The sequence below is a fragment of the Gekko japonicus genome, unplaced genomic scaffold, assembly GCF_001447785.1.
Source record: "Gekko japonicus isolate JY-2015 unplaced genomic scaffold, Gekko_japonicus_V1.1 scaffold103, whole genome shotgun sequence".
Taxonomy (NCBI): Eukaryota; Metazoa; Chordata; class Lepidosauria; order Squamata; family Gekkonidae; genus Gekko; species Gekko japonicus.
The window spans coordinates 936,209-960,277 of NW_015160210.1; the positions used below are offsets into that span (position 1 = coordinate 936,209).

At 50.6% G+C, this 24,069-nt stretch overlaps 1 protein-coding gene across 1 annotated transcript in view; it reads right to left on the minus strand.

Moving 5' to 3' along the window:
- Window positions 1-24,069, minus strand: part of SLC5A10 (solute carrier family 5 (sodium/sugar cotransporter), member 10) — a 162,911-nt gene that overhangs the window by 135,489 nt on the left and 3,353 nt on the right. The window contains exons 2-5 of the mRNA XM_015409209.1: window positions 23,578-23,649; window positions 22,698-22,802; window positions 21,465-21,524; window positions 19,917-20,021 (exon numbers count right to left, since the gene is read on the minus strand). Coding sequence (XP_015264695.1) covers window positions 19,917-20,021; window positions 21,465-21,524; window positions 22,698-22,802; window positions 23,578-23,649 — 342 coding nt within the window. The remainder of the gene's footprint in view (window positions 1-19,916; window positions 20,022-21,464; window positions 21,525-22,697; window positions 22,803-23,577; window positions 23,650-24,069) is intronic.

Below are 24,069 nucleotides of genomic sequence, written 5' to 3' on the forward strand. Positions count from 1 at the left end.
GCCGGCCTTGCAGCTCCACTGCCGAGCCCCATGAGGGGCCGGCGGTGGACCTGCAAGGCCGGCGGGAGTGCAAGGAAGCCCCGTGAAGGCCCTCCCTGGCCCCAGGCAGGCAGGGGTGGGGAGAGGCAGGGAGGAAGCAACTTACCCTCCCTCTTCTCCTGCCTCCTCCTGGCTGAATGAGGGCCGGAAGCGGGCTGGCCGGAAGCAGGGGGCGGGGCTTCGTCATGTGCCCCACCCCCCGTACCTCACCCGGGGGAACTGCGATCCCCCGCGATCCCCCCCGAAATGACCTCTGATACACCATAAACAAAGTCCGAGTCCAGGGGCACCTTTACGACCAGCAAAGTTTAATTCTGGGTATGAGCTGTTGTCCGCACGCACACCTCTTCAGATATGTACGGATCTGACGACGTGTGCATTCACACAAAAGCTGGTACCCAGAATTGAATTTCGCTGGTCTTAAAGGTGCCCCTGGACTCGACATTTGTGCTATGGCTTCAGACCAACACGACTGCCCACCTGAATTTATACAGAGTGAATCTTTTAAAAACAGGAATCACAAACAGAAGACATAGGATTACCAGGTCCCTCGTGGGATAGGGGTCAGTGTTCCCTCTAAGCCGATTTAGTGTGAGGTAGCTCACGGTTTATTAGCCTCCGGCTCACACCTTTTTGTCTTAGCTCAGGAAGGGCTCCAGAGCAGTGTTCCCTCTAAGCTGTGGTAGTGTGAGCTAGCTCACAGGTTTCTAGCCTCCTGCTCACAGATGGCCCCAGAGCAAACTAATTTAGGCAGCAGCCAAATCGCTCGCTCACAACTTTAAGGCCAGTCGCTCACAAAGGAGAATTTTTGCTCACAAGACTCCACAGCTTAGAGGGAGGGTTGCTCCAGGGCAAACTAATTCATGCAGCAGCCAAATCGCTCGCTCACAACTTTAAGGCCAGTCGCTCACAAAGGAGAATTTTTGCTCACAAGACTCCACAGCTTAGAGGGAGCATTTATAGGGGTAAATGATATATTGCTTCTTGGGAGAGGCGATGTACACATTTCCCCAAGTAAATCAAACCACCGTTGAAAATAGTTTTAACAAGACATCCCACCAGAGGCAAGAAGAGAATTGACCAATTTATTTATTGTTGCTGTTGTTGCTGTTGCTGTTGTTATTATAATTATCATTATTAATTAAATTTATAGACCGCCCTTCCATGAAGAAGAAGAGGAGGAGGAGGAGGAGGAGGAGGAAGAAGAGGAAGAGGAAGAAGAAGAAGAAGAAGAAGAAGAAGAAGAAGAAGAAGAAGAAGAAGAAGAAGAAGAAGAAGAAGAAGAAGAGATTGGATTTATACCCCGCCCTTCACTACCCGAAGGAGTCTCAGAGCGGTTTACAAACTCCTTTCCCTTCCCCTCCCCACAACAGACACCCTGTGAGGTAGGTGGGGCTGAGAGAACTCTGACAGAACTGTCCTTGAGAGAACAGCTCTGAGAGAACTACGGCTTGTCCAAGGTCATCCAGCAGCTGCGAGCGGAGGAGTGGGGAATCAAACCCGGTCCTCTCAGATTAGAGTCCGTGCACTTAACCACGACACCAAGACGGTGCACAACAGGTTAAAATAAACAGAATAATTTAATTGCAGTTTACAGTAAAATCGACTGGACTTAACAATGGCCCAGAATTGTGCTTCGCTCCTCAGGCAGAAAGGGGGCAGGAAATAGGAACTGCCCCAGGTCAATAAGGATCACGTATTTCCCCGCCACGACTTATTTTTGTGTCAAAGAAACTCTGATAAGCTTCCGGGGAACCACAGAGACCCTCCCGGAACTGTTTGAAAGCGGCGGCTCCAAAAACACCAAAACCTTCCTTGCCTTCACACCGTCGGATCTCGACCGAAATGAGGTCAAGGAATCAACGTGAGTAAAACCAGAACTCGATGCCGGCCGGAACACGCCCAACACACCCTCTCCTGCAGGAACCTGATGTTTCAAACAAGCCGACCTGACCCGCCCTTCTCCTCCCTCCTCACGAGACTTCGCCCTCACACAGAGAGAAGCCCTTTCCAAGTTGGCCCGTCACCCACAGGAGATCGCTCCACAACTTTCACCACCAGGCCACCAGAATCTCAGGGGGTGAAACCCCCCCCCCCGCTCCGTTTCACTTCCTGTGCCCATGCTGGGACCAGGGCCTCAAGCCATAGATCCACGCAGGCCGTATGCGCAGGCCTGCATGCAACGAGCAAGCCAAGAATAGGGAAGGAGGAACGCAGAGCAGGTTTTGAAAAGGGACTTGGGATCAAGACATTTGAGGAAAACTCTGTGAAGGTTCAACTGCCTGAAATAAAAAATGTTGATGTTTATCCTAGCAAGCCTTGATGGCAGAGCGTCTACTTGACATGCAGAAGGTCCCAGGTTCAGTCCCCGGCGTCTCCAGTTAAAAAGGACCAGGCAGGAGGTGATGGGAAAGACCTCCGCCTGAGACCCTGGAGAGCTGTAAAGAGGGACTGTGGTTCAGTGGAAGAGCCTCTGCTTGGCACGCAGAAGGTCCCAGGTTCAATCCCCAACAGCATCTCCAGTTAAAAAGACCAGACATGAGGTAATGGGAAAGACCTCAGCCTGAGACACTGGAGAGCTGTCAAGAGGGCCTGTGGCTCAGTGGAAGAGCCTCTGCTTGGCATGCAGAAGGTCCCGGGTTCAGTCCCCGGCATCTCCAGGTAAAAGGACCAGGCAGGAGGTGATGGGAAAGACCTCCGCCTGAGACCCTGGAGAGCTGTAAAGAGGGACTGTGGTTCAGTGGAAGAGCCTCTGCTTGGCACGCAGAAGGTCCCAGGTTCAATCCCCAACAGCATCTCCAGTTAAAAAGACCAGACATGAGGTAATGGGAAAGACCTCAGCCTGAGACACTGGAGAGCTGTCAAGAGGGCCTGTGGCTCAGTGGAAGAGCCTCTGCTTGGCATGCAGAAGGTCCCGGGTTCAGTCCCCGGCATCTCCAGGTAAAAGGACCAGGCAGGAGGTGATGGGAAAGACCTCCGCCTGAGACCCTGGAGAGCTGTAAAGAGGGACTGTGGTTCAGTGGAAGAGCCTCTGCTTGGCACGCAGAAGGTCCCAGGTTCAATCCCCAACAGCATCTCCAGTTAAAAAGACCAGACATGAGGTAATGGGAAAGACCTCAGCCTGAGACACTGGAGAGCTGTCAAGAGGGCCTGTGGCTCAGTGGAAGAGCCTCTGCTTGGCATGCAGAAGGTCCCGGGTTCAGTCCCCGGCATCTCCAGGTAAAAGGACCAGGCAGGAGGTGATGGGAAAGACCTCCGCCTGAGACCCTGGAGAGCTGTAAAGAGGGACTGTGGTTCAGTGGAAGAGCCTCTGCTTGGCACGCAGAAGGTCCCAGGTTCAATCCCCAACAGCATCTCCAGTTAAAAAGACCAGACATGAGGTAATGGGAAAGACCTCAGCCTGAGACACTGGAGAGCTGTCAAGAGGGCCTGTGGCTCAGTGGAAGAGCCTCTGCTTGGCATGCAGAAGGTCCCGGGTTCAGTCCCCGGCATCTCCAGGTAAAAGGACCAGGCAGGAGGTGATGGGAAAGACCTCCGCCTGAGACCCTGGAGAGCTGTAAAGAGGGACTGTGGTTCAGTGGAAGAGCCTCTGCTTGGCACGCAGAAGGTCCCAGGTTCAATCCCCAACAGCATCTCCAGTTAAAAAGACCAGACATGAGGTAATGGGAAAGACCTCAGCCTGAGACACTGGAGAGCTGTCAAGAGGGCCTGTGGCTCAGTGGAAGAGCCTCTGCTTGGCATGCAGAAGGTCCCAGGTTCAATCCCCAACAGCATCTCCAGTTAAAAAGACCAGACATGAGGTGATGGGAAAGACCTCAGCCTGAGACGCTGGAGAGCAGCTTCAAGTCTGAGTAGACAACACTGATGGACAGATGGTCTGACTCAGTCGAAGGGCACTTCATGTGTTCACGTGTATTGCCTCACCACGGGTGGTCATCGACATGTTAATGCTGTTTTGTATTTCAGCACCTGGGTCCAAGAGGTTGATTAGAGCCAGCCAGGGTCCCAATCCAGATCCGCCCAAACATTCTAACCCCTTTCCGAACCGATGGGCACCTTTGAATTTCAGACACAGAGTGGTGTGCCCAGCCACAAAATGGCTGCCAGGGAAAGCGGAGCCAGACACAAAATGGCTGCTGCAGGAGGTGGGGCCACACACACACACACAGAGGGAGCCCGAGTGCCTGGGAGACGTGGGGTAATGATAAACAAATACACTTGGGAAAGAGGAGTGAGAGAGCAAATAAAACCAACACTGTGGTGGCCGCAGCTGCCAAAATGACATTATTTAAATGCACGGGCAATCAGACCGCCAGGTGAACACACATGAACAGAAGAAGCCGCCATATGCTGAATCAGATCTTTGGCCCATCAAAGTCACTCATCTACTGAGACTGGCAGCCGGTGTTCCCTCTAAGCTGAGTCAGTGTGAGCCAGCTCACAGTTCTTTAGCCTCTGGCTCACACATTTTCGTCTCGGCTCAGGAAGGGACGGCTCCAGAGCAGACTCATTTCTGCAGGAGCCAAATCGCTCGGCTCACCACTTTCATGCCAGTAGCTCCCAAAGTAGAATTTTTGCTCACAGCTTAGAGGGAGCATCACTGGCACCCTTTCTAATGACCAATCAGCAGCCTTGCCAGGCAAGAGGCCCAACTGGCCCCGCCCATTTTGTAGAAGCATTTGGTGGGCATCAGGAAAGGTATCTGTGGATGCTACGGGCACCATGGTGGAGACCCCTGCTCTAACTACGGTACTAAACCGAATCTACCAGCTGTCATTGGTAGAAAGCATATAAGGTGTGGGACAATATTGGGTGTGTGCGTTTTAATATGATACTTTTAGCTGTTGCATCCAAAAGGACGCAAGCAGTGACCTTCACAAATGCACAACTGCTTCGTTTTAAGAGAGCTCACACCTTCCCAAGAACATGTGGGCCAGTGACCTTGTTTTTACGAGCCACGGCTTCTGTTCTCAGCCCACACCCCGACCACATCAGAGGCAGCTGAGCATTAACATTCTCCGCAGGATTACCACACCGCTCTGGCGTAAACCAGCGAAATACACAGGGCTCATCCACACGCGGGGTGTGAAAAATCTCTGGCAGCCAACCGGAGGTCGTAAAAACTGGGGTGACCTAGTTGAGCGCATCCCGCCTCAGGGCAGTGAGGCATCGGGACATGAAGGAGCGCACCTCTAAAGCCAGACGACAACATTTCCACATGGGCCTCGTGGGCCAACTAGGCTGGAACGGTGCGACGATCACCAATCCAGTCACCCAGGAGGACATGGTGACTCAGCAAAGGTGGATTTTGACACCACGTTTCCGTCACTGTCTATGGAAGCCCTCACAAGTCCCAGACATCAAACTGGACTTGTGTTTTAGCTTTCCAAAGCCAAGGGAGCATGAACAGTTCTGGTCACCACACCTTAAAAAGGATATTATAGCTTTGGGAAAAATGCAGAAAAGGGCAACTCGAATGATAAAAGGGTTGGAACCCTTTCCCTATGAGGAAAGGTTAAGGCGCTTAGGGCTCTTTAGCTTGGAGAAACGACGACTGAGGGGTGACACGATCGAGGTTTATAAGATTATGCATGGGAAAGAGCAGGTAGAGACAGAGGTACTTTTCTCCCTTTCTCACAATACAAGAACTCGTGGGCACTCCATGAAAGTGCTGAGCGGTCGGGTTAGAACGGATAAAAGGAAGTCCTTCGTCACCCAAAGAGTGATTCACACATGGAATTCACTGCCACAGGAGGTGGCAGCGGCTACAAGCATGGACGGCTTCAAAAGGGAATTAGATAGGCATATGGAGCAGAGGTCCATCAGTGGCTCTTAGCCACCAGGTATAGATAGAGGCTCTGGGGCAAGTGATGCTCTGTCTTCTTGGTGCTTGGGGGGGCCAACAGTGGGAGGGCTTCTAATGTCCTGGCCCCACTACTGGACCTCCTGGTGGCACCTGGTATTTTTGGCCACTGTGTGACAGAGTGTTGGACTAGATGGGCCTTTGGCCTGATCCAACATTGGCGTCTCTTATGTTCTTATGTTAACAGAGATAACCAATGTTCCCTCTAAGCTGAGTCAGTGTGAGCTAGCTCACGGTTTTTTGGCCTCCAGCTCTCAAATTGTTGTCTTCACTCAGGAAGGTTGGCTCCAGAGCAAACTAATTGATGCAGCAGCCCAATCGCTCGCTCACAACTTTAATGCCAGTAGCTCACAAAGTAGAATTTTTGCTCACAAGACTCCACAGCTTAGAGGGAACATTGGATACCACCCACCTGCAGACGACACGGGAAGATGTCAGCAGCAAGGCAAGGTGGGGGCCAGGCCAAGCTAAAGAAGCAACCAAGGAGGTCGTCAAGGTATTTATTTCTACCCAACGTCAAAACTGGCGATGAAGAAACTGAAACGTCTTCAAGATTTTCTGTTCCTTGGCTTCATCATCAACCACAAGGGAAACTGCACCCCCCAAAAATCAGGAGGAGTCTGAGACTGGGGAAATGCAGCCATTAAGAAGCTAGAAAAGATCCTTAAGTGTAAAGATGTGTCACTAGTAAGATAATTCATGCTATAGTATTCCTCATTATTACGTATGGGCGTGAAAGACAGACAATGAAGAAAGCTGATTCATTTGAAATGTGGTGTTGACGGAGAGTTTTACGGATACCACGGAGCACCAAAAAAGACACATAAGTGTCATGTCCAAATCAAATCAAGCCTGAACTCTCTCTAGAGGCTAAAACAACTTAACTGAGACTATTGTCCTTTGGTCACATTATGAGAAGGACAACAGTCACTGGAAAAGACAAGAATGTGAGGAGGAGGAGGAGGAGGAGAGAAGAGACTGGATTCATACCCCGCCCTTCACTACCCAAAGGAGTTTCAGAGCGGCTTTCGATCTCCTTTTCTTTCCCCTCCCCACAACAGACACCTGTGAGGTAGGTGGCGCTGAGAGAGCTCTGACAGAAACTGCTCTTTTTCAAGGACAGCTGTGCCAGAACTATGGCTTGCCCAAGGTCATCCAGCAGCTGCGAGCGGAGGAGTGGGGAATCAAACCTGATTCTCCCAGATTAGAGTCCGCGCACTGAACCACCGAGGAGGAGGAGGTTTATACCCCACTCTTCACTACCCGAAGGAGTCTCAGAGCCACTTAACAGTCTCCTTCCCTTCTTCTGCCCACAACAGACACCCTGAGAGGTAAATGGGGCTGAGAGAGCTCTGAGATCACTGTGATTGACCCAAGGTCACCCAGCTGGCTGCACGTGGAGGAGGAGTGGGGAACCAAACCTGGTTCTCCAGATTAAAGTCAACTGCTCTTAACGACTACACCAAACTGGCTCTCTGAAGGCAGCAGGAAAAGAGAAAGACCCGACATGAAATCGATAGGCTCAATAAGGGCCTTCAGTTTGCAAGACCTGAACAAAGCTCTTAACGTTAGGATGTTTTGGAGGACATTAATTCATAGGGTCGGCCTAAGTCAGAAGCACATTGATAGCACTTCCACGCACACAGATATTTCTACGTTACTTTTCCCAACACGGGAGTCAAACTGAGTTACAGCATCCTCCTCCCTTGTCCATTTTAGCCTCACAACTGCCTTGTAAGGTAGGTTAGGTGGAGAGCGTGTGACTGGCCACAGGTCACCCAGGGAGCTTATGTGGCAGAGTAGAGGATTCGAACCAGTGTTCCCTCTAAGCTGAGTTAGTGTGAGCTAGCTCACAGTTTTTTAGCCTCCAGCTCACAGATTTTTGTCTGAGCTCAGGAAGGATGGCTCCAGAGCAAACTTATTTATGCAGTAGCCAAATCGCTCGCTCACAACTTTAATGTCAGTAGCTCACAAAGTAGAATTTTTGCTCACAAGACTCCACAGCTTAGAGGGTGCATTGATTCGAACCCGAGTCTCCCAGATGCTAGACTGGCACTCTAAGCCCGACAGCACGCTGGCTCTCTAAGAGATCAGCTGGGACATTATTATTTTTTTTAAACTAAATAAAATAAATAAATCTTGGCCTCTCCTTCACCTCACAGCCCAGCTGGATCCATCTAGTCCAGCAACTTATTTCCACAAATAAATGTTTATAAGAATGGAAACAGGAGCCTTGTGGTTTCCCAACCCCAGCCCAGCATCCGCTCTTCAGAGGTAGACTGCTTCTGAACATGGAGGTTCTGTTAAACCCAACGGGCCTAAGAGCTATTCCTTTGCCTATCCCTGCTCTACTTTATTTTTATTTATTTCCACTTCTACCCCAATCTTCTCCCCAAATACAGACCCATAGCAGCTTACGTCATTCTCCTCACCTCCGTTTTATCCTCACGATAACACCATGAAGTAATAATTAATAATTATTGAATAGCATTATGTGTGGTATAGCCAGGAGATCCTAAGATTGTCTGGCAGGCTTAAGTTCTAACCCTTTTTAGCGTTATGCACCACTAGGTGCCGAACTAGACATATTTGGGGGGGGCTGAGAGAGCTCTGAAGAGTTGTGACTGGCCCAAGGTCACCCAGCAAGCTTCTTTGGCAGAGTTCGCATTAGGAAGTGGTGGCAGCTACAAGCACAGACAGCTTCAAGAGGGGATTGGAGAAACATATGGAGCAGAGGTCTATCTGTGGCTATTAGCCACAAGGTATAGATGGAACACTCTTTTGGGGGCAGGGATGCTCTGTATTCTGGGTGCTTGGGGGGGGGGGGCAACAGTGGGAGGGCTTCTGGAGTTCTGGCCCTGCTGGTGGACCTCCTGAGGGCACCTGGGTTTTGGCCACTGTGTGACACAGAGTGTTGGACTGGATGGGCCACTGTCCTGATCCAACATGGCATCTCTTACGTTCTTATGTCTGGGGCAATGACACTCTGTATTTTTGGTGCTTGGGGGGCACCAGTGGGAGGGCTTCTGGAGTTCTGTTCCCACTGGTGGACCTCCTGATGGCCCCTGAGTTTTGGCCACTGTGTGACACAAGAGTGTGGGACTGGATGGGCCATCGACCTGATCCAACATGGCTTCTCTTATGTTCACCCCGGTCCCTGAGATCGTACTCTGACACTCTAACCACTGCACCTCCCTGCCTGACCCCCTCACCTCGCCAACTCGGATTGGCAGGCTCCACAGGCAGAGCTCCTAGAAAAGTTTTCTGAATTATCTGGGTTACGGAATGGAAGGGATTATATAAGCTTCTGGCAGCTTCCTGCGCTTTATATTAAAAATAAGAAGTATCACACTCCCTAGAATTAGCAAAGCTTGACCCCAGCTGCCTCTCCCTGTATGATTTCGCTCGGATGGGTGGGGAAAGCACATGAGGCAGGCTCACTTGAGAAGACGACTTCCAAACGCAACGGGAATCTCATAAAAAACAAAACAGGCATTATCCATTCATAAAACGGGAACTGCGGGAAAGGCCTTTGAAGTCGGGCCCAAGGGCTCCCGGCGGCAGGGGAGGGGGGGAACCAGGGTTCTTCAGATGAGCTCACGCCCTCCTTGCTCTGATCTGAGACAGGCCATAAAAGGAACACTCCTTCAAAGATATTTTAAGGCCACCCCCCCACACACACACCCCTTTCCGAGAAAGCTATCCTTCAATTACCCCCCTCCCCCCCGGGGGGAGATTTTAAACCAAAACGCATCCAAAACCTCATGGTTTTCATTCCAGCAGAATAAATACTTCTTTTAGGAAGCACTTCTGTAAGACGCCAGGTGTCTCCTGTTGGGGATTTAGGGGCGAGACCAGAAGGAGAGAATCATAGAGTTGGAAGGGACCTCCGTGGTCACCTAGTCCAACCCCCTGCACAAGGCAGGGAATTCACAAATACCTCCCCCCACCCCTCTCCAGTGACCCCTGCTCCATGCCCAGAAGATGACAAAAAAACCTCCAGGATCCCCGGCCAAACTGACCTGGAGAACAATGGCTTCCTGACCCCAGAGTGGCGATCAGCATTTCCCTGGGCGTGTAAGAAAGGGCCACGAGAACTAAGCACTGAGGCAACCCTCCCTGCCCTCCCTCTCAGGATCTGCCTGAGTCCACAGAATCAGCATTGCTGACAGATGGCCATCTAGCCTCTGTTTGGAAAACTCCAAAGAAGGAGATCAGACCCACGGTCCGTTTAGTCCAGCGTTCTGTTTTCCAAACCAACAACTGGGTACCACAATAGGCCCCCAAACAAACGCCATAGTCCACCCTGCTGTTGGCCCAGAGTTACTGACATTCAGAGGTATACTGTCTCTGAACATGGAGGTTCTACATGCCTCGTTAGGGAAGGGAGCTGCTGGTCTGCTCTCTGCTGCACTCCCGCATCACTGCTGTACATCTGAGGTCTTATTGTGGTTCCCATTAAGGCAGGAGTCCCATCTGGCCTTATAAACCATCTAAGCACCTTCTGAGCACAGGAAGAAGAAGAAGAAGAGATTGGATTTATACCCCGCCCTTCACTACCCAAAGGTGTCTCAGAGTGGCTTACAAACTCCTTTCCCTTCCCCTCCCCACAACAGCTGCTTCATGGTCTACCCTGCCGATGGCCTGATCACAAACCCGTGTGCAGACATTACGTTCGGTTCATGTGAACTGGGAGCCCGCGGGTCCCCGCAACGCACCTGATACATGCAGTCAGAGGTCATTTTGGGGGAGAACGCGGGGGATCGCAGTTCCCCCGGGTGAGGTATGGGGGGGCGGGGCACATGACAAAGCCCCGCCCCCTGCTTCCAGCCGCCCCGCTTCCGGCCCTCATTCAGCCAGGAGGAGGCACTGCCTCTCCCCACCCCTGCCTACCTGGGGCCAGGGAGGGCCTTCGCGGGGCTTCCTTGCACTCCCGCTGGCCTTGCAGGTCCACCACCGGGCCCCTCATGGGGCTCGGCAGTGGAGACGCAAGGCCGGCGGCGGCGGCCGGGACCGTTGGGGGCGGGGTGTGTGGCCTTATGACACATTTCCGGTGATGTCAGGGGGTGTGGCATATGCTAATGAGTTATGCTAATGAGTTCCCCTAGCTCTTTTTCTACGAAATGACCCCTGCATGCAGTCGCTCTCTCATATGTACTGGGCAAAGTATGAATTTCCCACATGGTGGAAAAGCCACGCAAGCTGTACCCGCACAGAAAAATGATGTGCTACTCCATGCACACGAGATAGCAGTTGCACATACTGGGTGCACCGCGGGAACCCGCACAGCCATCTTTACACAGGGAAAAGCATTCCCCGCTGGTTTGTGCCCATCAATACCCCTACCCGTATGGGGGAAAAAAGAGGAGACTCAAATCAGAATCTCAGACCTGGATGAACGGCCCCACCCCTTCGCACATGCCCCGCATTTGCAGACTTTTGTCTCACCCGTTTGCCGTCAACACGATTATCCAAATCCGCCCTGAACAAGGCAGACACTTCTTTAATCTCCTGGACCAAACCAGTCGCTCCGTGGCTGAATAAGCAAATGACTAAGAGAGGTTTCAATGGCCTTCATAAAAGGGCCCAGCCTCTGGCGAGGGCGGGGGACAATGTGTCCTTTTGGGGAAACCAAAAGCAGTTACCGTTTGGCCTAAGCAAAGCCCCAAGGCAGGGCCAGTGGGGAGAACGGGGATGACAATGGACCGAAATTCCGAAGTCACACCTAAGTGTGAGAAGAAAGCCCAAAGACAACAGCCCCTGGTAGAACGTTATGCCAGGAATTAGAAGGTGATGGAAAGTTCAGCCTTTTGGATGTCTTACACTCCTTATAAGGTTTCTGTCCTGTACGGTTAGTAGTCCTTAGTTGGGGACGGGAGATCCCCTGGTTTTGTGGGCTTCTGCCCACTACCGCCCACTACCCCCCAACAGCAATGTGGAGCAACAGGCCTACGTCACCTGGAAGTGACGTAGGTATATCAGTGATGTAAGGGGGGGGTGACGCTCTGTTTTTTGGGCAAAACTCTATGGTTTGAGGGTGAGTTTACCATAGTGTTTTGCCGAAATAACAGAGCGTCGCCCATGATGTGCTTACATCACTTCCGGGTGACATAGACACAAGGCACGACATCACTTCCTGTGACGGTGGCACATCGGGGGCGATGCGTCCATCTCCCGGAGCATCTTTAAGGACCCAGCAACCCTACCGTCCTGGTTTCTTCTGACTGGCAACAGCTCTCTAGGGGAGGGGGCCCCCCAACCTTTTGGAATTTGGGGATGTTGACATGGGGTGGTGGACGCAACCACAAAATGCCTGCCACAAGAGGCGGAGCCAGCCACAAAAGGGCTCCTGCAGGAGGCAGAGGCAGACACACAGAGGACACCCAGTTGGGTGTAGCAGTTAAGTGTGCAGACTCTAATCTGGGAGAACCGGGTTTGATTCCCCACTCCTCCACTCGCAGCTGCTGGTGTGACCTTGGGCAAGCCACAGTTCTCTCAGAGCTGTTCACTCAGGAGCAGTCCTCAAAAGAGCTCTCTCAGCTCCACCTACCACACAGGGTGTCTGTTGTGAGGAAGGGGGAGGGGAAGGAGATTGTAAACCACTCAGACTCCTTTGGGTAGTGAAGGGCGGGGTATAAATCCAATCTCCTCCTCCTCCTCCTCTTCTTCTAAATGAAGGGGGAAGGGGGAGGATATATATTTTTAAAAAATACACCAGGAAAGAGGAGTGAGAGGGAATACAACCCACACGGTGGCGGCGGCGGGTGCCACAGAAACGTTCTTTTAATCTGCACGGCCAATCGGATCTCCAGCGGCCACTCTGAAGCCCTGTTGGGTACATGCCCAGTGTGGCTCCACCCACTTTCTAACCACTCTTGGTGGACCCCAGAAAAGGTGTCGGTGTCCACCTTGGGCACCGTGTCGGGCACCCCTGCTCCAGCGTCTCCAACAGAGAACAATCTTTCCCTGCCCCAGCTACCGAAGACCCTTTGCCCTGGAGATACCAGCCTCCAACCTGTGAAAACGGAGGAAACATCCAAGGAGAAGACACGGCAGATTCTCCCCCCAAGGGGAGTCCGACTCTTCGCGACCCCATGGACCAGCTCCCGCCAGGCCTTCCGGTCTTCCGCCATCCTCTGAAGTTTGCTCAATTTCATGTTCGTTGCATCGGTGACACTGTCTAACCAACTCATCCTTTGCCGTCCCCGTCTTCTTTTGCCTTCAGTCTTTCCCAGCATCAGGGTCTTCTCCCGTGAGGGCTCCCTTCTCATTGGGTGGCCAAAGTATTTGAGCTTCAGTTTCATTATCTGGCCTTCCAGGGAACAGTCAGGGTTGATTTCTTTAGGTCCACTTGACTTTCTGCCATTAGAGTGGTATCGTCTACACATCTGAGGTTGTTGATCTTTTCCCCAGCAATCTTAATTCCCGCTTGTGATTCATCCAGGCCAGCATTTCGCATGATGTACTCTGCATATATATTAAATAAGCGAGGTGACAATATACATCCTTGTCGTACTCCTTTTCCTATGCTGAACCAATCAGTTGTTCCATATCCGGTTCTAACTGTCGCTTCTTGGCCCTTATACAGGTTTCTCAAGAGACATGTGAGGTGGTCTGGCACTCCCATCTCTTTAAGGACCTGCCATAGTTTGTTGTGATCCATACAGTCAAAAGCTTTAGCATAGTCCTGCTATTCCGATGCCATGGCCCTTTTGATACAACCCAAGACTGGATTTGCCTTTTTTTGCCACCACATCACACTGACTGCTCGTATTCAGTTTTCCTACTGTATTCAGTTTTCCTACTGCGTTCAACTGTTCCTGGCGCTGTTGTCTCTTCTGCGACGTCTCGTCTCACCCACCCCACTTTTTTTCAAAAGCCGCAGCTGTATACCCTTCTCCCGACAGAAAACAAGGCCTGCACATTTTCTCAGGGCCTTCTCGGGTCGTGGCCCCAAAACTTTGGAACTCCCTCCCCTGGAAGATGCAGCTGTCTCCCTCTATTGGTTTCTTCAGCCAGAGGGCAAAGACTTTTTTGTTTTGGCATGCTCCCCCTAACCGTTAATGGCCCTCCTTCCAGGCTCTGGTATCGTTTGTTTATATGTGTTTTGACTGAATCGTTTTAAATTTTAAAATGTCGTTACTTGTTCAAACTTTTCAACGTGTTGCTGCGTGTCGCCGTGGGGACCCTGATCAGATGGAAAAGGATCACGGGAAAGATGGGAAGTAAGGAGATGGATACCCCAATGTGAGCTAAGCCACTGCCCTCCATAGTAGGGTCTTTCCCATTTTTCCACATTGGAGATAAATAGGGCTGCCAAATCCCCCCGGGGGGGCGGATTTCCCCCTGCTTTGGAGGCCCGATTTCCACCCCCGCGGAATCGGGCCCCGGGGAAAACCCCACCCCCGCATGCACGTCACCCGGATGTGACGTCGCACGCTGGGGGCGGGGCCACAGCCATTTGAGGGGGAAACTCTATGTTTTCCCCTCAAATGGCTGTGGCCCCGCCCCCAGCGTGCCCGGGAGCTGCCCAGGGGTCCCCCGCCAAGGAGGTGAGTGCCATTTGGCAACCCTAGAGATAAAGGACATGGATACAGAAACCAGCAAACTGGCTCCATGGGTCCGTGGGGCAGCCCATGGCAGCATTTGCCCGCTCCTGCAGTTGGGTGGTTGCCTGTCACGGCCTCTGCTTGCTGGAAGCAACACATCTGTGAGGGGTTAACACTCACCTAGAGGAGATACCAATGTGCCCAGATCCAAAGCAGTGAGCCGTGTTAGTCTGTTGCTGCAAAACAGTAAAAAGCCCAGTAGCACCTTTAAGACTGACAAACTTTCTTGTAGCATAAGCTTTCGAGAAACACAGCTCTCGTCATCAGATGCATGTGATGAAGAGAGCTGTGTTTCTCGAAAGCTTGTGCTACAAGAAAGTATGTCAGTCTTAAAGATGCGTCTGACAAAGAGAGCTGCGTTTCTCAAAAGCTTATGCTACAATGAAGTTCGTCCGTCTTAAAGATGCATCTGAACAGCTCTGAGAGAACTTGTGACTGACCCAAGGTCACACCAGCAGCTGCATGTGCAGGTGTGGGAAATCAAACCCGGTTCTCTCAGATTAGAGTCCGCGCACTTAACCACTACACCAAACTGGCTCTCTTAAGCACACTCAACTTTCCACCAAGAGCAACGGGAAAGTTAAACAAGGCTTAAATCTCTCCCATTTAAACTGACAAATGTACACGTTTTGAGCTCTAGCTGGTTCACACCCCAAAGAGTTAAGCCCTGGCTTGGCAGAGACAGACTGTAGACTTAGCCTCCAAATTTTCTCTGCTCCACAAATGATGGTGCAGGGAACATACAGAAAGCCGCTGGTTGAGAAGTCGCTTAGCCAAGAGCTCCCTCTGCTGAGGAAACACCTGCATTACAGCCAGAACCATCCTTTATAAAACCAAGTTTTGAGTCCAGGGGCACCTTCAAGACCAACCAAGTTTAATTCTGGATATAAGCAGGGGTCATTTCCTGCAGGAGCGCACAGGAGCGGAGCTCCAGCAGTAAAGAGCCCAGGGGGCGGGCACATGCAACAAGCCCCACCCCCTGCTCCCAGAAGCCCTCAGTCAGAGCAAGAAGCAGCCCGGTAAGTTGCAGAGCTCCCCCCCCGCCCGCCCGCCCGGTCCAAAACAGTCCAGTGGCACCTTTAAGACCAAGTTTTATTCAGGTACAAGCTCTCCCTCCTCTGCGAGGACAGATCTGCACGTCCCCGCCCCCCAATAGCTGGCAATCCAAAAGAGTCCAGTGGAGCCTAACAGACGGTGGGTGTTGCCTTCTGACACACTTCTGGTGATGTCAGGGGGTGTGGGGCATATGCAAATAAGTTATGCTAATGAGTTATGCTAATGAGCTCCTGCACCTCTTTTTCTACGATATGACCCCTGGATATAAGCTTTCGCGTGCACGCACACTTTGTCAGATAGTATGCATGCACATGAAGGCTTATACCCAGAATTAAACTTGGTTGGCCTTAAAGGTGCCCCCACTGGACTCAGACTTCATTCTGCTGCTTCAGACCAACACGGCGACCCACCCTGAATATAGAGAGGCATGCACGGGACATTACAACTCGACGCTCCTTCTTTGGCTAACGTAGTGGCCGGGACTGATCTATCAAGGAAGAGGACTGTGTGAGGAGAGAAGGAAATATTCACCTTTCCCTTCCTGCCTGTTTTCCACTAGAAAGAGCCATCCCCCAAGTTGCTTTTATCCCCACCGCCGGGGAAAATGTAGGTACTTGTCAGTGGTTTCAGAGGGCAACTATGCTGCTTTACAGTAGAAGAGCTCGATTCGAATCCAGTACCCCCTTAGAGACCAACAAGATGTTGCGGTGATGAGCTTTCGAGAGTCATAGCCCCCTGCAGAATCCTGACTTGTATCTGTGTCAGACTCCCCACAGCATCAACAAAGTACACACTTGTAGAAAGGTTTTACTTTATTTGAAGCTATAGGTGCACAGACAGAATCACTGTTCAGAATGAGGGGGGTGTAACGAGCATGGCATGTTATAGTACATTCAAACCACTGAGGCCCAATTGCGGGGGTTCCCGCGCGTGCCATCGGGCCTGGGAGCAACCGCTTCTAGGCAACATATGTTATCTCTTTCTCACGGTATTCCGTGAGAGCCTCCAAGCAACTAACAAGCAGCAGCAACCACCTGTGGCCTTGAGAGATATAGATGTTTCGGCAGCCAAGCAATCAAGCGCACACAGAAAATAATAAAACAAAACATTGGCAGCTTGCTGACAATCTGACAAAGGGAGATTTGACTCTTGGAAGCTTATATCCACCAAAAAAAAAATTGGTCTCTAAGGTGTTGCTGGGCTCGAATCTAGGATCCTGTAAGTTGTCCCCACCAGGGGTAAAAGCCGCTCAGTGGCTTCCCCCCCAGAAACAAAATGCCAGGGGAGGACGGGGTCAAAACCCTCTCTTTCACCCATATATACATAACACGTACCATTCTCTTCCCTAAGAGGGCAATCCTGGACGTTGCAAAAGAAGAAAAAGGTTATTTCAGATGCATGTGTGAGCCAGTGCGGTGTGGTGGTTAGGAGTGTCGGACTAGCATTCTGGAAAACCCGGGTTCGAATCCCCGCTCGTGTCACAGAACTTCACTAGGTGACCCTGGGCCAGTCACACACCCTCTCAGCCTAACTTACCTTACAGGGTTGTTGTGAGGATAAAATGGAGGAGAGGCGAACGATATACGCTGCTTTGGGTCCCCGTTGCGGAGACAGGCAGGGTACGAATGAATTAAAAGGAAATGGTGCAGGGGGTTGGACTAGATGGCCCTGGGGGGTACCTTCAAACTCTATGATTCTATGATTCTAAATAAACCCAAAAAGAAACCATAACAGACGGACGATCCCCAAGAGTCGGGTTCGGCTTCTTGCACAGATAGCTCCTTAAAACCTCTCCCACCCACCATACCCGACTCGCCAAAACCCAGATGTCTGTGTGACGGGAAAGCTAAGTGATCGGTTATTACAATACGAATTGTTTCCTAGATCTTCAGACGTTACTGAGAAATGGCATCCCGTTCTGGAGTACACGTTAACACACGCATTACTTCCCGCGAGGTCTGCTTATCTAAAAGCTATTGATCACTCTTAGTACTACTGATTAGCTGCGAATGTTGTCTACCGATGTTTTCAAGTCAAGTTTGAAATATCCCCATAGGAATGGATTTCAGTACTATACACTTTCACCCACCACTCTGTTACTATTTCCTGTGCTTTCTGTACGCTAACTACTGTTAGGGATTGATTACTATTGTTTCTATTTCAATTCATTATTATATACTTTTATTGACATTGCCATGTTACTGCAACGTTCCTGCCGCATTGTTCCTGTAGTATATTGCACATAAAGGTAAAGGTAAAAGTTTCCCTTGCTCGAAAGCCAGTTGAATCAGACTCTAGCGGGCGGTGCTCATCTCTGTTTCCAAGCTGAAGAGCCAGCGCTGTCTGAAGATGTTTCCGTGGTCATGTGGCCGGCATGACTAAATGCCGAGGTGCACGGTACACTGTTACCTTCCCACCGAAGCGGTCCCTATTTGTCCACTTGCAATTTCTTGCTTTTGAACTGCTAGGTTGGCAGGAGCTGGGGCCAGAGACGGGAGCTCCCTCCGTCATGCGGCACACTCGGGTCTCGAACTGCCGAGCTACAGACCTTCCGGTCTGCAGCTCAGGGTCTTAACCTTTGAGCCACCATGGCCTTTAACTACTATTAGGGGTTAATTATTATGGTTTATGCTTATATTTTATTATATTGTATTGTGTTAACATTGTACTGTCATGTTACAGTGTGCCATATATCAAAGGAATCACTGATCACATGGGAAAACTTATGAAAAAACACAACCTACAAACAGTATTCAGACCCACCAGAAAAATACAACAGATGCTACGATCGGCAAAAGACAGAAGAGACCCCCTCACTTCTGCAGGAGTATACCGCATACCATGCAGTTGTGGACAAGTTTACATCGGGACCACACAGCGTAGCATTCAGACAAGAATAAAAGAACATGAAAGACACTGCAGACTTGGCCAACCTGAAAAACCAGCAATGGCTGAACAGAGCCTAACTCAAACAGGACACAGTATTTTGTTCCAAGACACTGAAAGGCTGGACAACACAGATTACACAGGGAGGCCATTGAAATTCATAAACATAAACACAATTTCAACAGGAAAGAAGAGAGTTTAAAAATAAATAGCTCATGGTTTCCTGTCCTGAAAAACACAAAAGGCTCCACATCTGACAATAGCACTACAGATAAGATTAGAATTCCAACAGCCAATCCACATGCAAAAGAACCTCCTCAGGAAACAGGAAACCTCCTCAGGAAACAATCTATATGCAAAAGAACCTCCTCAGGAAGCTCCTCCATTAGCATGTTCATAGGCTGGGGAATAATGACTCAGCCCTACCCCACCTTCCTGAGTAGAGATAGATTACCTGCCTACCATTTTTCTTCTCACCTTGACACAGAGAGTCCTCCATCTTTCTGTCTTATACCTCTGAGGATGCCAGTCAAAGCTACTGGTGAAACGTCAGGTTCTACAATGCCAAGACCACGGCCACACAACCCAGAAAATCTACAGCAACTAATCATGTTACAGTTACTTAATAAAAATGCTGAACTGCAGAAACCCAGATTCCAGGTCGCCCAGGCACCTAGAAATTTTATGGTGGCAGCCAGTATCTTCAGCAATTGTTTTATTGTAGAATATGCAACTGGGGAGGCAGGCGGGGGGAGAGCTGGGAGTTGCAGGTAACCCAAATGCCACGTTGGCGCCCTCTGCTGCTTGGCACACTCACAATGGAAAGTGGTATGCTCAACCACACATGGAAATGATTCTAACAAGGGGAGGAATGCCCAGACGCTATTAAGCCTAGGGACCAAATCAACACACCCACCCCATGAAGCTGAAAAGTGTCTGTGACGTCCTCCTTATTGGGGAGGACTAGTTTCACTTTAAAAGTTCTCTTTATTATGTTTAACTGGGTAGATTCTGCTGCCACCAGGAAATTTTAAGGATTTCCAAACCTTTATGCTTCTACAGTTGTTTTTTTTAGTTTGGTAGACCGAGTTCAAGGCTTACGAGGAACTATGTGGTCCTGAGAAGTATTTCATTCAGAGCTGGTATAAACTTAAATAAAAGAGGATTTATTGAAATAAATACTAAATAAGAGGGTGATACAATGTAACTAGTAATGTGTAAATGATGTACAATTTCTTTGGTATCACACTCAATCTTTTCCCTCACCGACAGGGATCTTTTAATGTAACTTTGTAACACTTGTTTATCTCAATGCCATATATGTTCACTGTTTCTCTCCAGTCTGTTATGACACTCAGACTTTCCTTTAACTTTACTTCACTTAACCAAACTTTTAAAGAGACACACACACAAAAAACAAGGAATCGTTACAGTGTCATTTTAGCCCGGGGGCCCTCACTCACGGAGATCTTGGTGAAGACAGACAGCAAGAGCGAAAGGACCGAAAGATACACCCGGATCCTCTCTCCGCCAAACCGCCTTTGGAGGTATTCTGGCATCGTGACAATCTGGGGGAGACAAACGGAGGAGAAATATTATCATTTAGTTCATCGATACCGCACTTTTCTTTCCCCAAGATGGAACCAAAGCGGTTTACGACAGTCTCCCCGTGTTTAGCCTCACAACATCCCTGCGAAGTAGGTTAAGGCTGAGCATGTGCGACTGGCCCAGGGTCATACAATCATGGAATCCTAAAGTTGGAAGGTATCCCCCAGGGCCATCTAGTCCAACCCCCTGCACAATGCAGGAAATTCACAAATACCCCCCCCCCACCAGAGTTCCCTCTAAGCTGTGTTAGTGTGAGCTAGTGTGAGTTCTTTAGCCTCCGGCTCACACATTTTTGTCTTAGTTCAGGAAGGATGGCTCCAGAGCAAACTAATTTATGCAGCAGCCTAATTGCTTGCTCACAACTTTAATGCCAGTCGCTCACAAAGCAGAATTTTTGCTCACAAGACTCCACAGCTTAGAGGGAGCATTGCCAGTGACCGCTGTTCCACGCCCAGAAGATGCAAAAACCCCTCCTAGATCTCCGACCAAACTGGCCTGGAGAACAATTGCTTCCAGACCCCAAAGCGGTGATCAGCATTTCCCTGGGCGTGTAAGAAAGGGCCACAAGAACTAAACACTGAGGCAACCCTCCCTGCCCTCCCTCTCATGGTCATCCAGCAGGTTTTCCCGGCAGAACAGGGATATGAACCTACCTCACAGGGCTGTTGTGAGGATAAAACAGAAAAGGAGAGAACAGTGTCAAGCCACTTTGGGTTCCCACTGGGGGGAGAAAGGTGGAATATAAATTAAGGAACTCAATCTGTCTTCAGACAGACGGCTGGAAAAAACACAGCTCTGCTTCCAGCGCCTTCTCTAGCGATTAACGGCAATAACCAGGGCTATTTTGGGGCAGGAACGCCCAGGAACAGAGTTCCGGCTGGCTCCCAAGTTGGCCACGCCCAGCAGGAACTCATTAGCATAATAGGCCACACCCAACAGCAGCAACTCATTAGGATTGGCTACAATTAGGGGTGTGGCCTAACATGCAAAAAGCCCTGGGTTTTGACAACATACAAGGTAAAGAGAATAAGAAGCAAAAGGTGGGTGTGGCTGGATGACCACACTTCTGGTAACGTGGGGTGTGTGGCCTAATATGCTAATGAGCTGTGCTGTCAGGGGTGTGCCCCAATATGCTAATTAGTTCCTGCTGTTGGGTGTGGCCTATTATGCTAATGAGTTCCTGCTGGGCTTTTTCTACAAAAAGAGACACACACACAAAAAAACCCCAAGGAATCGTTACAGTGCTATTCAGAAAGGCCCGAGTGGAACGTGTTCCTCAGCTGCCGGCAGTATCCCACAAGGAAGGAGACAGCCACAACATCCAACAGAGCTGCAAGTAAAACACAGAATGCATCATTAACGGACGGCCATGCAACAGGTACAGGCCCGCTGTTTTCACTTACCCCTGAGGAGATGTAGACGGGAACATACACCCAAGCCAGCGCCAGGAGTACGTAGGTGGCCTGAAAGAACCCGGGAAGAAAGCTAAGCACACAAGTTCAGGCCCTGCACACGCGAAGTTGTCTTATACTGGATCAGGCCCTCGGTCCATCAAGGTCAGAACTGTCTACTCAGACTGGCAGCCGCTCTCCAGGGTCTCCGGCAGGGAAAGGTCTTTCACATCACCCACTACCTGGATCTTGGCCCCTCTTGACAGCTCTCCAGGGTCTCAGGCGGAGGTCTTTCCCATCACCTCCTGCCTGGTCCTTTTTAACTGGAGATGCCGGGGACTGAACCTGGGACCTTCTGCACACCAAGCAGAGGCTCTTCCACTGAGCCACGGCCCCTCTTGACAGCTCTCCAGGGTCTCAGGCGGAGGTCTTTCCCATCACCTCCTGCCTGGTCCTTTTTAACTGGAGATGCCGGGGACTGAACCTGGGACCTTCTGCATGCCAAGCAGAGGCTCTTCCACTGAGCCATGGCCCCTCTTGACAGCTCTCCAGGGTCTCAGGAGGAGGTCTTTCCCATCACCTCCTGCCTGGTCCTTTTTAATTGGAGATGCCGGGGATTGAACCTGGGACCTTCTGCATGCCAAGCAGAGGCTCTTCCACTGAGCCACGGCCCCTCTTGACAGCTCTCCAGGGTCTCAGGCAGAGGTCTTTCCCATCACCTCCTGCCTGGTCCTTTTTAACTGGAGATGCCGGGGATTGAATCTGGGACCTCCTGCATGCCGAGCAGAGGCTCTTCCTCTGAGCCACAGCCCCTCTTTACAGCTCTCCAGGGTCTCAGGTGGAGGTCTTTTCCCTCACCTCCTGCCTGGTCCTTTTTAACTGGAGATGCCGGGGATTGAACCCGGGACCTTCTACGTGCCAAGCAGAGGCTCTTCCACTGAGCCACAGCCCCTCCCCTGTGGCCATACCATGTTTTGAATTTGGGGGACTGCAGGAACACATACCAGTCCCCCAAGTGCTCCCATGTATCTAGTCAGTGTGGTGGCCAGAAATGGTGCCGGTGGGCACGAAGAAATGAACCCAATGCAGTGAACATTTAAATGAACACCCCAAGAGCAACTTTGAGAGTAATCCAGTTATCAAGAGAGATTATTCATTTCGTGGGTTTTTTTTTTAAATCAACAGAGAGGTTGAAAAAAGGTTCGAAGAGCTGATTTGCTCCTCGAAACACAAAGCGGCCCTTACGTTCCATTCGAAGCCGGCCACGGCTATCCCCCCTGCGGCCCCGGTGCCGGCCAGCCCGATGAAAAGGCCGGATCCTTCACTGCTGGCGAAGAGAGACGCTCCGATCTGCAAGGCAACAGCCAATTATTTGTTATTTATTTATTATTATTATTTTCCATTTGTATCCCGCCTTGCCGGTGCAGACTGGCTCAAGGCGACTTACAGAGATTAAAATATAATAAAATACAATTTAAAAAAATTCAATAAGAACAATTAGATAAAGTGCTAGTGTAAACCGATGGCGGGAATTTCTGTAAATGGTCCGATGGAGAGGCCATATCCGGCGTTGTTATATAGGGCTGTGGTGTATTCAGTTTGCAGTGGTCAGTGGCGGCTCCTAATCGAAAGCCTGGTGGAAGAGCTCCGTCTTGCAGGCCCTGCGGAACTGTAAAAGGTCCCGCAGGTCCCTGATATCCTCCAGGAGCTTATTCCATCAGTACGGAGCCACCACCGAGAAAGCCCTGGCCCTCGTAACGGCCAGTCTGGCATCTTTCAGGCCAGCATCCCAATTAGCATCCCAAACCTTCATACGTTTCATGTTTGATTTCGGACAAGGTTTTCATTCAAGCAGCACACCCGTCCGGACCAATGCTCCCTCTAAGCTGTGGAGTCTTGTGAGCAAAAATCCTACTTTGTGAACTACTGGCATTCAAGTCGTGAGCAGGTGATTTGGCTACTGCATCAATCAGTTTGCTCTGGAGCCATCTTTCCTGAGCTAAGACAAAAACGCGTGAGCCGGAGGCTAAGAAACTGTGAGCTGGCTCACACTAACTCAGGCTTAGAGGGAACACTGGTCCGGGGCCCAATTCGGTATCAAAAGGGGAAGGTGGCCCCCACTTACCGGCCACCACGCAATGTTCTTCCCGGCAAGGAAGTAACCGCTCAACGTGTTCCTGTTGACCCTACAGGAAGCCTAAGGAGAAAGACAATTGGGGATGACAGTTCGTGGACGGGGTAGGACCTCAGTGGAGTGTATTGTGATAGAACCTTAAAGACTAATGCTATTTGTGGCAGGGGAGGCGATCCAACAGAGCTAGTTTGGTGTAGTGGTTAGGAGCGCAGGCTCTAATCTGGGAGAACCGGGTTTGATTCCCCACTCCTCCACTTGCACCTGCTGGATGACCTTGGGCATGCCGTAGTTCTGTCAGAGCTGTCCTTGGAAAAGAGCATTTTCTGTCAAGAGCTCTCTCAGCCCCGCCTACCTCACAGGGGGTGTTGTGGGGAGGGGAGGGGAAGGGAAAGGAGTTTGTAAGCCACTCTGAGACTCCTTCGAGTAATGAAGGGCGGGGTATAAATCCAATCTCCTCCTCCTCCTCCTCCTCCTCCTCCTCCT